The following is a 12651-nucleotide window of genomic DNA, read 5'->3' on the forward strand; positions in this document are numbered from 1 at the left end:
CGGAGCGCACGTTCGTGTGAAAGAGGCCTGACAGGTTGTGTGTGGGATTGCAGCTCCGCTCCATTTGCTTGCAAAGGAGCTAAACTGTGCTACCAGACGCAGCCTATAGGCAAGTGTGTTGCTGTATCTGGAACAATACCGCCATGCTTTCCTAACCTCGGTCAGCCCTGGACAATCTAAAGCAATAAACGAGAAGATTTAAACATTTTTGAAGAACTTGCTCCTTCCATCTTCTTTGGAAATTCCTTCACATTTGCTCCTCCTATGATTAACATTTTTGCAAAATATATAAATCCTACCCCCTGGAGCCATATCCCTGAGAAAAAAAATATTTGGGCCCAAATTTGAAAGGGTTTTTAAGCCTGTATTTTTATTTTTAATGCTCTGACCAATATGGCAGATAACGCTGGTACAACTCCTGCCAGGCCTCCTCACCCCCTTCTCTGTGCTTCAGCTCAATGGCTATGTGCATGAAGACCTGAGTAATCTGAGACGGACTGGTTGCTAAGGACCCGTTGTCATAGCAGTATATTGTATCCCTAGCAACCAGTCTGTCTCAAATGACAACTCGCTTAGCACGATGCTGGCGCCAGAAAAGGAGGAAAAGCAACCCGGTGGCGTCCATGGGCTTCTTCCTCAAATCTTTCCAAGAGTCCAAAGTTTATTATTCCCAATGTAAATTTTTCTTTGACGCAAAAATTTGTAAAAAGTTTTTCCACCCACAGATACATTCTGTACTAAAGATAAATATGGCAAACAGACCCGTCTACAAGCTGACATAGAAATCCTCTATCCCTTTTCAAAGAGGTACTAGATAATATAAAAAAGGAGAACCCTGCCCCCCTTGGATATTGACAAATTCATTCTAGCAAAATTTGGCATTTTACAGATTATAAATTAATTGACTTATTTGGTGTTCATAGAAATCACTCGACAAAATATTCTGTACAGTTTATAAAAAATGTGTGTGGGGGGGGGGGGGGGGGAAGACACAAAACAAAGTAGCAAAAAAAAAACTAAAAAAAAGTTATTATACCCCCTATAATATTAGTACATAAGACGATACTATAGTCACAATTATGCAAATGTACAAATATATAAAATTAATATTTTCGGTTTTGAGGGACGATTCGTCAAGTTTTAGTGCCGATTTCATCATATTTTTAGAAATGATGTATTACTGGCCATATATCATCCAATTCTATGGCCAGACTGGATTATTTGTTAAAGGTTTGTTACTGGTTTTATTACAGGGCATCTGTCAGCAGTTTTGTACCTGTGACACTGGCTGACCTGTTACATGCGCGCTGGGCAGCTGAAGGCATCTGTCAGCAGTTTTGTACCTGTGACACTGGCTGACCTGTTACATGTGCACTTGGCAGCTGAAGGCATCTGTGTTGGTCCCATGTTCATATGTGCCCGCATAGCTGAGAAAAATTATGTTTTAATATATGCAAATGAGTCTCTAGGAGCAACAGGGGCGTTACCATTACACCGAGAGGCATTCTCTGCAACTGACGCGCCCTCTGCACTTTAATTGTCAGGGACAGGCGTAATCTCGTTTACAATGCCTGGCCCTGTCGGAGTGCGCGGCAGTTGCAGACTGAGCTGAGCCTCTAGGTGTAACGGCAACGCCCCCGTTGCTCCTAGTGGCTCATTTGCATACATTAAAACATCATTCTTCTCAGCAATGCTGAGAGCACATGTAACAGGTCAGCCAGTGTCATAGGTACAAATCTGCTGACAGACGCCCTTTAAGGCTTGATCGCTATAAATTACAGATCTAATATACTTTGTGTTTCAAATCCTCACCATTTTCTAAATACTTGCTTGCTGTCAGTGGTCGGGATATTCTGGATTACATTTAGAGGCAGCAAATAAGTATGAGAGAAGTGGACACCATTGTATTCAGTCTAGACAATTGCTCTGTGAACTAAACACATCATCAGCAACTGCGCAAATCTCTCTGGTAGTTTGCTACAATGCATCAGTCTGGAGTCTAGGCAGCGGATGGATCCCCATTGGATTCCATTGTAGTCAAAGGGGATCTGGAGGTGCTCAGCGATATCCGGCCATGCCGGTTACGGTGCACTTTGGCGGGCTGTTCCTTTGCTGGAATTCACTACGGAGATGTGATCGTAGCCTAAGCTCACATTTTCTAGCCTGGACACAACTGTATCCGTCCCCCCAGCAGGACTGTTTGCTGCCTGTTAAAAAGTTTATTTCCGTGATTTTTTGTTTTCCATGTGTTTTGGTAATTTTTCATTAACAAAAAAAAACACCACTTTCAGATGTCTGGTCATCTGCAGTTTAGCAAAGGGGCGTTTACTTTTTTGGGACCCAAAGATTTGCAAAACTTTCCATAATATTTTGTATCTTATTATTTCTTCTTAACATATACAAGGGGGAAAAAAAACATAAAAAAAAAAAAAAGATTTTAATGGGGTTCTCCAAGCTACAGGTATTGATGACCTATCAGATGGTTGGGGGTCGAACACCCCACCAATCAGTTCTTTAAGGCTGCTGTGGCTCTGAAAACTATACAGCATACAGAGCGAAAACAGAAGGCTTTGTATACGGTGTAGTTTCCAGCACGGGTGTTCCACTTGAATAAGAGCAAGCTGCAGTACCCAGGCATGACCACTACATCATACACGGCGCTGTGCTCTGTAAACTCTATAGCTTCCAGTGCTGCACTGCCCGAAACTGTTTATTCTGGGGGTTGGACACCCACCGACCTGATGCTGATGACCTCTCCTGAGGATAGATCATCAATACCTGTAGCCCAGAGAACCCCATTAAATTCTCGGGTATTAAAAGTATTAAAAGTAAAAGTGGACACGTCGGCCTACTCAGAGCTCAGTTTTTCTTTTTCCTGTGCATTTTAGAAAACTGAAGTTGGGCTCCGATTGGTGACTGTGGGGCACATGGCCATTAAAGGGGGTTTTCAAGTGTTTAATATTGATGACCTATCCTCAGAATAGGTCATCATTACCTGATCATGGGGGTCCGACACCAAGCATTCCTGTCAATCAGCTGTTTGAAGAGGGCTCAACGCTCAATGGCCTCCTTGCAGCTAACCAAGTACAGTGCTATCCATTGTATAGTGGCGGTGCTTGGTACTGCAGATCACTTGAATGGGACAGAGCTGCTCCTAAGCCATGTGACTGATGAACAGGACATCACTGGCCTAGGAAGAGAGGCTGCGGCCTCTTCAAACAGCTGATCGACAGGGGTGCCAGGAGTCAACCCCACCACGATCAGATACTGTTGGCCTATCCTGAGGCCATCAATATTAAACACCCCGACAACCCCTTTAATTCCATTGATTTTATGCATTGCTTAAGGTGCATTTTTCATTCACACTAACTATACAGCAGGATATAGACAAGAGTATATATTACTAAAAAAAAATGTTAAAAAAAATTAAAAAGCAAAATAATTTTAAGCAACATGTGTTGATGTACTGTACATACAATAGTGCGTAATATTTCTATTACATACAAGCAGTGTTTTTATTGCTTTCGTACAGTTTGCAAACCACCGTTCAGGAGTCCGAGTAAAAAAATACTCAACCACTAAAACATCTTCTGTGGTTCAATAAACTGTTCAACTTTTTACATAAATTAAGAGAAATAAATTAACTTATTTCAAAAAATAAAAAATTAAAATAAAAGGAAAAAAATTGTTCTGTCTGTTGCAAACCAGATTTTAAATACATACAAAAGAGTCGTAGTTACAATATTAAATTAGTCTGGAACTTTCAAGGAACTGGATGAGAACTTGGTAGATGAATTTGTACTGCGCAATCGTCTGAATCATGAACATCCTTTGTTCCCGGAGATATTTCAACATGGTTGGGATTTCAGTTTTCTACATCCCAAAAAAAAAAAAAATGTAGAAAAACAATTATTTTAGAAAGAGGTCACATCTTATAGATCTAGAGTAAAGTAGCAGCCAATTTTCATGTACTATGAAATATTGATCATGATGTTATAATAATAATAAAAATTATACATAAAAAAAAATACAAAAAAAATTTCAAACTACCGGTATATGCAATGTATTAAATCTAAAGTAAATTAAAAAAAAATGTGAATAATTCTGAGCTATCTAAAGAGGACAGGGGCAGCCAATAATTATTACGGTAATACAGATTTTTGTAAGTTTATTTTAAATATTTTAATTTGAAAATAAATAGTAAAATACATAACTATATATTAACCAATAGTGATAAAATTAAATTGAAATATTAATTTCATTTCATGTCACTAGAATGTAAAAAATAAAAAATACCAGATTTTTCGCTTAACACTTCATATAGATGTACTTTTTCCCCTCAAAAGAGGAGGAAAAATTTCAGTGCGTCTTATAAATTGAATACTAGTGAGCGATTGCATACTAGTATGCAGTAGGTGCGGGGAGCGGGAAGTGAAGCACTAAGAGCACTGCTGGTACTCACCCTCCCTGGTCTTCCTCCCTGGGGCCGTGCTGCACTGTCCCGACTGCATACAGTGTCAGGACATAGTGCATGTATCCCTGACACTGCACGCAGTCAGGTGACAGTGCAGCGCGGGCCGGAGACGACAGCGCCAGACCTGGAGAGGCGCAATGGAGCTGGAGAGGTAAGTGAGTTTATTTATTTTATCTCTGATCTGAGGTCTAATACGGGGATCTGGCATTGAAGTCTGATGGGGGTCTGGCATGGAAGTCTGAGGGGAATCTGACCTGAGATCTGATAGGAGTCTGATGGGTTCTGATCCGAGTTCCTGATATAGGGGTCTGATTCGATCTGATATAAGGTATATTTTTTTTCTCACTTTCCTCCTCTAAAACTGTGGCGTGTCTTAGGCTACTTTCACACTTGCGGCAGAGAGATCCGGCAAGCAGTTCTGTCGCCGGAACTGCCTGCCGGATCAGGCAAAACGTATGCTAACTGATGGCATTAATAAGACTGATCAGGATCCTGATCAGTCTTAAAAATGCCTGATCAGTCGAAAAAATGCATTGAAATGCCGGATCCGTCTTTCCGGTGTCATCCGGCAAAAACGGATCTGGCATTTATTTTTTCAGTCTGCGCATGCGCATACCGGAAGGACGGATCCGGCATTCCGGTATTCTGAATGCCGGATCCGGCACTAATACATTCCTATGGGAAAAAATGCCGGATCCGGCATTCAGGCAAGTCTTCAGGTTTTTTTAGCCGGAGATAAAACCGTAGCATGCTACAGTTTTCTCTTTTGCCTGATCAGTCAAAACGACTGAACTGAAGACATCCTGATGCAAACTGAACGGATTACTCTCCATTCAGAATGCATGGGGATATGCCTGATCAGTTCTTTTCCGGTATAGAGCCCCTGTGACGGAACTCTATGCCGGAAAAGAATAAGGCCTCTTTCACACTTGCGTTGTTGGGATCCGGCATGCACTTCCGTTGCCGGAGGTGCCTGCCGGATCCGTAACAACGCAAGTGTACTGAAAGCATTTGAAGACGGAACCGTCTTCCAAATGCTTTCAGTGTTACTATGGCACCCAGGACGCTATTAAAGTCCTGGTTGCCATAGTAGGAGCGGGGAGCGGGGGAGCGGTATACTTACAGTCCGTGCGGCTCCCGGGGCGCTCCAGAATGACGTCAGAGCGCCCCATGCGCATGGATGACGTGATCCATGTGATCACGTGATCCATGCGCTTGGGGCGCCCTGACGTCACTCTGGAGCGCCCGGGGAGCCGCACGGACGGTAAGTACACTGCTCCCTCGCTCCCCGCTACACTTACCATGGCTGTCAGGACTTTAGCGTCCCGGCAGCCATGGTAACCACTCTGAAAAAGCTAAATGTCGGCTCCGGCAATGCGCCGAAACGACGTTTAGCTTAAGGCCGGATCCGGATCAATGCCTTTCAATGGGCATTGATCCCGGATCCGGCCTTGCGGCAAGTCTTCAGGATTTTTGGCCGGAGCAAAAAGCGCAGCATGCTGCGGTATTTTCTCCGGCCAAAAAACGTTCCGTACCGGAACTGAAGACATCCTGATGCATCCTGAACGGATTACTCTCCATTCAGAATGCATTAGGATAATCCTGATCAGTATTCTTCCGGCATAGAGTCCCGACGACGGAACTCTATGCCGGAAGACAATAACGCAAGTGTGAAAGAGCCCTAACGCAAGTGTGAAAGTAGCCTTATCATCAGGTGAAAAATATTGCATATTAATTATAAAAATTAACAATACAGAAAAAAAATATAAAAATAAATAAATAAAAGTTACACCAAACAGGTATCCAAAAGTGCCACACCTCATTGTGTTCCAAACAACGCATCATCAGCTCCGTTAAAATGACCACGCCGGTTCTCCCCACACCCGCCCCACAGTGAACCAAAACGGGAGGGTTGCAGTGGCTGCTACTATCCAGCATGCTGTTGGCGTGCCGTCGCACAGACTGAATTTCCTCCAGGTATGCTGTAAAGCAAACAAAAAATATGCTGAAAATAAACTCAATAAAATGGAAGCTGAGCTTAGCCGAGCCCTTAAACTTACACAAGAACCCTTGGACTTCCTCTGGGCATCCATGATCAGGCCAGTCAGTGAACTGCAGGTGCCAAACGGTCCTCTCCTGACCAGACAGAAGATGTTTGATCTTCAATCCGGTGGTTGCATAGCAACCAGAATCCGTACGGAAATTTGTAGTAACTTTAAATTTTCCGTAGGTAGTGGAGTTGTGTTTGGATCCCAACTTAGGCCAGTACCGGTGGCCCTTGGCTCTTGCTTCTTCCTGTGAAACATACAAGCGCAGGTTAGCACAAACATGCAACAAACGGTGTTGGGTGCATGGATATTTTTTTTTTTGCTATTACATATAGTTATTATTTATTGCAAAATCACCTTTATGGGAAGGAGGCTAAAAAATTACATTACTTTTCTTAAAGGGTTTTTCCTTGTTCTTAACAGATATGCTCATGTAGTTGCCTACTTCATGTACATCTTCCCCATTTTTTTAAAATCAATTTGGACTGTTCTGATCCATTTTCACCACTTAAACCAATCCCTCTGGTTTGTTTCCATCCTGTATGGAGAACTTCCTGTTGCTGTATCCAACCAAACCCATGATGCACTTCTCCTTTCTCTGTCACAGCACCAGCACCCCCCCTAACCACATCCAGTTTATAGCCCCTCCTACCCAGCTAATTACATACACTCCCCTATCACTGCCCCGCCCATGGACAGGAAATAAGAAAAAGCTGCATGGACATGGTATGGGACCACAGCCCAGAACAGAAGATAGGAGCAATAAAGCTAAAAGAAATACATTACAAAATTACAGCGACCTTCATAAATGATTACTTTAAAGAATGTTGATGCAAACTGGAAAAACCCCTTTAAGCCACGTTCACACATCGAAGGATTCCTGCAGATATAGTTTCTAGGTTTTTTTTTGGGGGGGGGGTTAGAAATGTTACATTTTTGACTTGTTGACTTGAATACGACTTCTAGCATCTTCCACCATGCCATTACTGCAACTTAAAGGGAACCTGTCACCTGGATTTTGGGTATAGAGCTGAAGACATGGGTTGCTAGATGGCCGCTGGCACATCCGCAATACCCAGTCCCCATAGCTCTGTGTGCTTTTATTGTGTAAAAAAAACGATTTGATATATATGCAAATTAACCTGAGATGAGTCCAGCATGAAGGAGCCCAGCACCGCCCCGCATCCTCAGAATCTACTCCTTGCTCCCCGACGTCAGAAAGCTAGTGTTCCTTCCCTGTGCTGGCATCAGTATAAGGGAGGGAACTGCGCATGCGCTAGATCGCGCATCGCGAGAATAGATATTCTAAAAAACTAATATATAGCACTATATCGAATATATTTAGAGCAAAGTAGGCTGAACTCGCCAAATTCAATATGCCCAATCCTTTTGTTCTCAGGCGAGATAAGCTGCTGCCAGAGGCACCTGGCAGCATTATACTCCCCTCTGCACACTTGCACATGCATGCTTGGCTGAGCATTTGAAGGCTATGTACACCTTTGAAGGCGTTTTTTTGTTTACGATTGCATTTTACTTATTTCTGATTAAAATTCATATTTTTAATTGGCCTTCATTAAAGGGGTATTCCCATCACATACAATGGGGGCATATCGCTAGAATATGCCCCCATTGTCTGATAGGTGCGGGTCCCACGAGAACGGAGTGGGGAGAGCTGTGGCTGGAGGACCCCGGGGTTTGTCCACCACCAAGCGCTTGGGGGTCTGTCCACCACCAATCGGTGCTCCCCGCTGCTTCCATAGAAGTGAATGGGAGCGCAACACGCACGCACGGCCCCTGCTCCCATTCATTTCTATGGGACAGATGGAAATAGCTCAGCTATTTTCGGCAGCCCCATAGAAATGAATGGAGGGCGGCTGCGCATACACAGTGCGGCCTCTGTTCATTTCCCCGCTCTGTTCTCATTGTAGTGATATGCCCCCATTGTTTAAGATGGCAAAACCCCTTTAAAAATATTGAGCCATTCTGTCACAAAGGATTAACTGTTTTTATAACTGTGTGACTGGTACTTTCACTTTCACTTTGTGCCTGTCAGCTAATAACCCTCATCTCTAAACTACTAAGAGGTCATAAACACTTAAGCCACATTCTTATCAGTAAGATAAGGATTGAGCTTTGATGAGTGTTTATAAGATCAGAGATAAGGAGTCTGTCTGCTCCCCAGATGACGGAAAAGACAGAAAATCCACAGGCAGCTAGTACAACATCTCAGCTATGTAGAACATATTCCATGTTTTTAATAAAGACCAACTGAATAAATGATTTTTAGCTCAAAATAAGTACTATACAATAATAATTTAAAAAAATTGCCCCCAAAGGTGTACATAGCCTTTAAATCTTCTGACGGTGGCCTATTCATTACCTCTTGGTGATCCCAAACTGTTACAATAATATGACCCTTCGAGGTCGAATAACTTCCACAATTAAAATGTAGCTTATTTCTACTCTTCGGCCGAGCATGCATTTGTATGAAGAACAACTGTTGTATTCTGGTGTATGGGCACCTTAAAGGGGTTCTCCAGGTAACCTGTGGAAGCAAGATCATTTCACCACTACTTACTATTCCGTCGCACTGCCGATTCCACAATTTTGGATATGCTCACTTGCCTGCCAGACTCTGGTTGCAGGCTCCTTCACTGACATGTTGACCAGATCTGCTCCTGTGTCATAACGTACATGCTGCTGAACAGGAAGACCCAGATTTGATCATCACAACTGCAGAAAAGCCCGCAGCTAGAGTCAAGCGACCACAGCCTAGATTGCAGAATCGGCAGCGTGATGGAATGGAAAGTAGTGGATAAACCATCTTCCTTCCACAGGTTGTGTGAAAGGTAGAGTTTACTCAAAGCCCTGGAGAACATCATTAAGATGCCTGCTCTGGTGATCATCCCTTTAAGACCCAAAAAAATAAAAAATCCCAATGTTTACTAGAAGAGTCCACGGGTGCTTGGCATGCGAGGCTCAGATCTCAGCTTGCACTGGAACCAGACGTATTTTTCTTGGCATCCCACAAAACGCGTTAGCATAAACAATAGCAGAGATCTCTGCCTTTGTTAGAGATGATAAGATTTCTGTGATGTGAAGCAGACAGATCCAGGGCCAGCGTAACCCAGGCATAGGTGCAGGTACAACTGTTGCATTTGGATGCTTTACAAAAGCATCTACAGGGGATAGCAAACACGCGCCTCATATCACAGCTATACAAACAGGAGGGCGACGTGGAGAGAACACCTTGCATATTAATTTCTAAGGAGTGCGGAGGGTGGGGGTGATGGAACTGTGCACAGGAAATAGGTGTGGGACAGGTGGAGGACTTGAGATGGACAGGTGTCTCCAGAAATTGGTAGCCTTTGTAGACCTTTTTAGCTTTCTGTTCGTTTGTTTTTTTGCTCGAGGCTTCCACTGATGCAAATTTTTGAGCAATGCTGAATTGGTTTGGGTGGAGCAACCCTTTTGGGGAATCAGCGGGAGAGATGAGGCTCCTAGCTTATGGACTACCATTGGTGTCTTCTACTTAAATTGGACGGGTCACTCTCATGACAGGTCTGTTTTAGCAACTACTTGCATCCCCCTTGTAATAACAATTCCGGAGCATCTACTCTTAGGCTACTTTCACACTCACGTTTTTGCTGGATCCTGCAGGGTTCAGCAAAAACGCTTCCGTTACTGATAATACAACCGTCTGCATCTGAACGGATCCGGTTGTATTATCTTTAACATAGCAATGACGGATCAGTCGTGAACACCATTGAAAGTCAATGGGGGGTGGGGGGGCGGATCCGTTTTCTATTGTGTCTGAGGAAACTGATCCGCCCCTATTGATTTGCATTGTGGGTCATGCCGTTTTGCTCCGCATCCCATGACGGAAAGAAAACTGTTTGCTCTCCGGTATGGGAACGCAACGGAATGCATTTTGGAGCATTCCGTTCTGTTCAGTTCAGTTTTGTCCCCATTGACAATGAATAGGGACAAAACGGAAGCGTTTTTCTCCGGTATTGAGATCCTATGACGGATCTGAATATTGGAAAAGAGAAACGTTACTGTGAAAGTAGCCTTAAGACTCTATGTGGTGCCATTCCTTTATTATTCCTGCTAGATGTTAGGAAAGAATTTCAATGTAGGTCCAGCTGGGTGTTACCATTTGGGGTGTGTCCAGGGTCATATTTACAACGAGGCACATGAGGGCATGTGCCTAGGGTGACTGAAAGAAGGGTGGTGGCAGTTCACAGAGAAAGCGTCCTGATGCGGTCTGGTCCTGACGCAAAGGATGGATTTTAGTGCAGCAGAAGAATGCAACAGCTCTAGGTGAGGAGCAGGAGCCAGAAGGGTGCAATCTGTACCCCTGGGCTAATCCCATCCAGGTGCAATTCGTACCCCTGGGCTAATCTATCACTCCAAAAATGTCCTACAACACAGGCAGAAATGTCTGCAGTGCACTCCCCCCACCTCCCAACATGTGCAGCTTTAGACAGTAAAGCCTCATGCAGACGTCCGTGGAACACGGTCTGTGAGATACCGGACTGGCATTGCAGGAGCGCATGGCGTCATATCAACCAATGATGCCGTGCACTCCTGCAATGCCAGTCCGATTTTTCACAGACGTCTGCATGAGGCTTAACTGGTATTTATTACCCTGAGCCTAGGAGCACCTCACCTCTTCTGCTCAGCTGCTTCTTCCTTCCACACTCGTCAAGATGTCTGGACATGGACAGATGAGCAGAGTCACCTGGGTGTAGATGCTGCTGCCTTCGGGTAGCTTTATGGTCATTTATGCTGCAGGTCCCGCATTACTCTACAGGAGTATGTATATTGTGGATTATTAATGAGCATATCTCCCAAGTAGGTCTTTGAACCATTTTTTTTTTTTCTAGCTTATTTTAGTCATATCTGTGTCATAGAAGGCGGCTTCATATAGGTGTCTGGGGTAGCTGGGTAGCCTGGAAAATACTGTAGACACTATTACTGCACCCACAGAGGCTGCCACCCAGCTTTCCTAGAGTCCTGACTATTAAGCTCAGTAAATTACAACCCCTTTTCTGCAAATAGTACTGGTATATAATTGTCATATAAAAATGTAAAAGAATAACGTCTTTTGTCCTTTATCATTAATGCTGTAGATGCATAGAGTGTGACATTATTGCGGTGTTACCCAGCCACTGGACGGCGGTGTTACCCAGCCACTGGACGGCGGTGTTACCCAGCCACTGGACGGCGGTGTTACCCAGCCACTGGACGGCGGTGTTACCCAGCCACTGGACGGCGGTGTTACCCAGCCACTGGACGGCGGTGTTACCCAGCCACTGGACGGCGGTGTTACCCAGCCACTGGACGGCGGTGTTACCCAGCCACTGGACGGCGGTGTTACCCAGCCACTGGACGGCGGTGTTACCCAGCCACTGGACGGCGGTGTTACCCAGCCACTGGACGGCGGTGTTACCCAGCCACTGGACGGCGGTGTTACCCAGCCACTGGACGGCGGTGTTACCCAGCCACTGGACGGCGGTGTTACCCAGCCACTGGACGGCGGTGTTACCCAGCCACTGGACGGCGGTGTTACCCAGCCACTGGACGGCGGTGTGATCCAGCCACTGGACGGCGGTGTGATCCAGCCACTGGACGGCGGTGTTACCCAGCCACTGGACGGCGGTGTGATCCAGCCACTGGACGGCGGTGTTACCCAGCCACTGAACGGCGGTGTGATCCAGTCACCATATAGTGGTAATATTTAGTATTATTTGGGGTATGGCTAACCTTTGTATAGGCTGCAATGACTTGTGTAACTATCACTTTGAGCAGTACTAACATTTAAAAATTGTGGCACCAATAACATATTTTTACGGCATCACAATTGGTGATAAACAATAGTTTTATTGTTGTTCTTCTCCTTCGCCATCACTGACCACAACGCCAACTGGTAACGCCCAGAGGAACCTTCATTGCAAACTGCTAGCAATTTATTCATAGTTTCTAGTAGGAATAATAAAGGAACGGCACACAGAATCATAAGAATAGCTGAATTATCCAATGGCCATCCATTGTCATATATGTGTAAGATTCCTTTTCCTGCAGTTATATAACATAACCTGCAAATATTTTCTAGATACGCTCCAC

General features: G+C 44.4%; 1 protein-coding gene across 2 annotated transcripts in view; it reads right to left on the bottom strand.

Moving 5' to 3' along the window:
- Positions 1 to 2249: 2249 nt before the first annotated feature.
- Positions 2250 to 12651, bottom strand: part of PTPN14 (protein tyrosine phosphatase non-receptor type 14) — a 105619-nt gene continuing 95217 nt past the window's right edge. For both annotated transcript variants that reach the window (XM_040430424.1, XM_040430425.1), the window contains 3 exons: positions 6535 to 6769; positions 6293 to 6456; positions 2250 to 3873 (listed from right to left, as the gene is read on the bottom strand). In XM_040430424.1, coding sequence (XP_040286358.1) covers positions 3745 to 3873; positions 6293 to 6456; positions 6535 to 6769 — 528 coding nt within the window. In that variant the 3' untranslated portion in view covers positions 2250 to 3744. The remainder of the gene's footprint in view (positions 3874 to 6292; positions 6457 to 6534; positions 6770 to 12651) is intronic.

This window comes from Bufo bufo, chromosome 4, assembly GCF_905171765.1.
Source record: "Bufo bufo chromosome 4, aBufBuf1.1, whole genome shotgun sequence".
Lineage (NCBI taxonomy): Eukaryota > Metazoa > Chordata > Amphibia > Anura > Bufonidae > Bufo > Bufo bufo.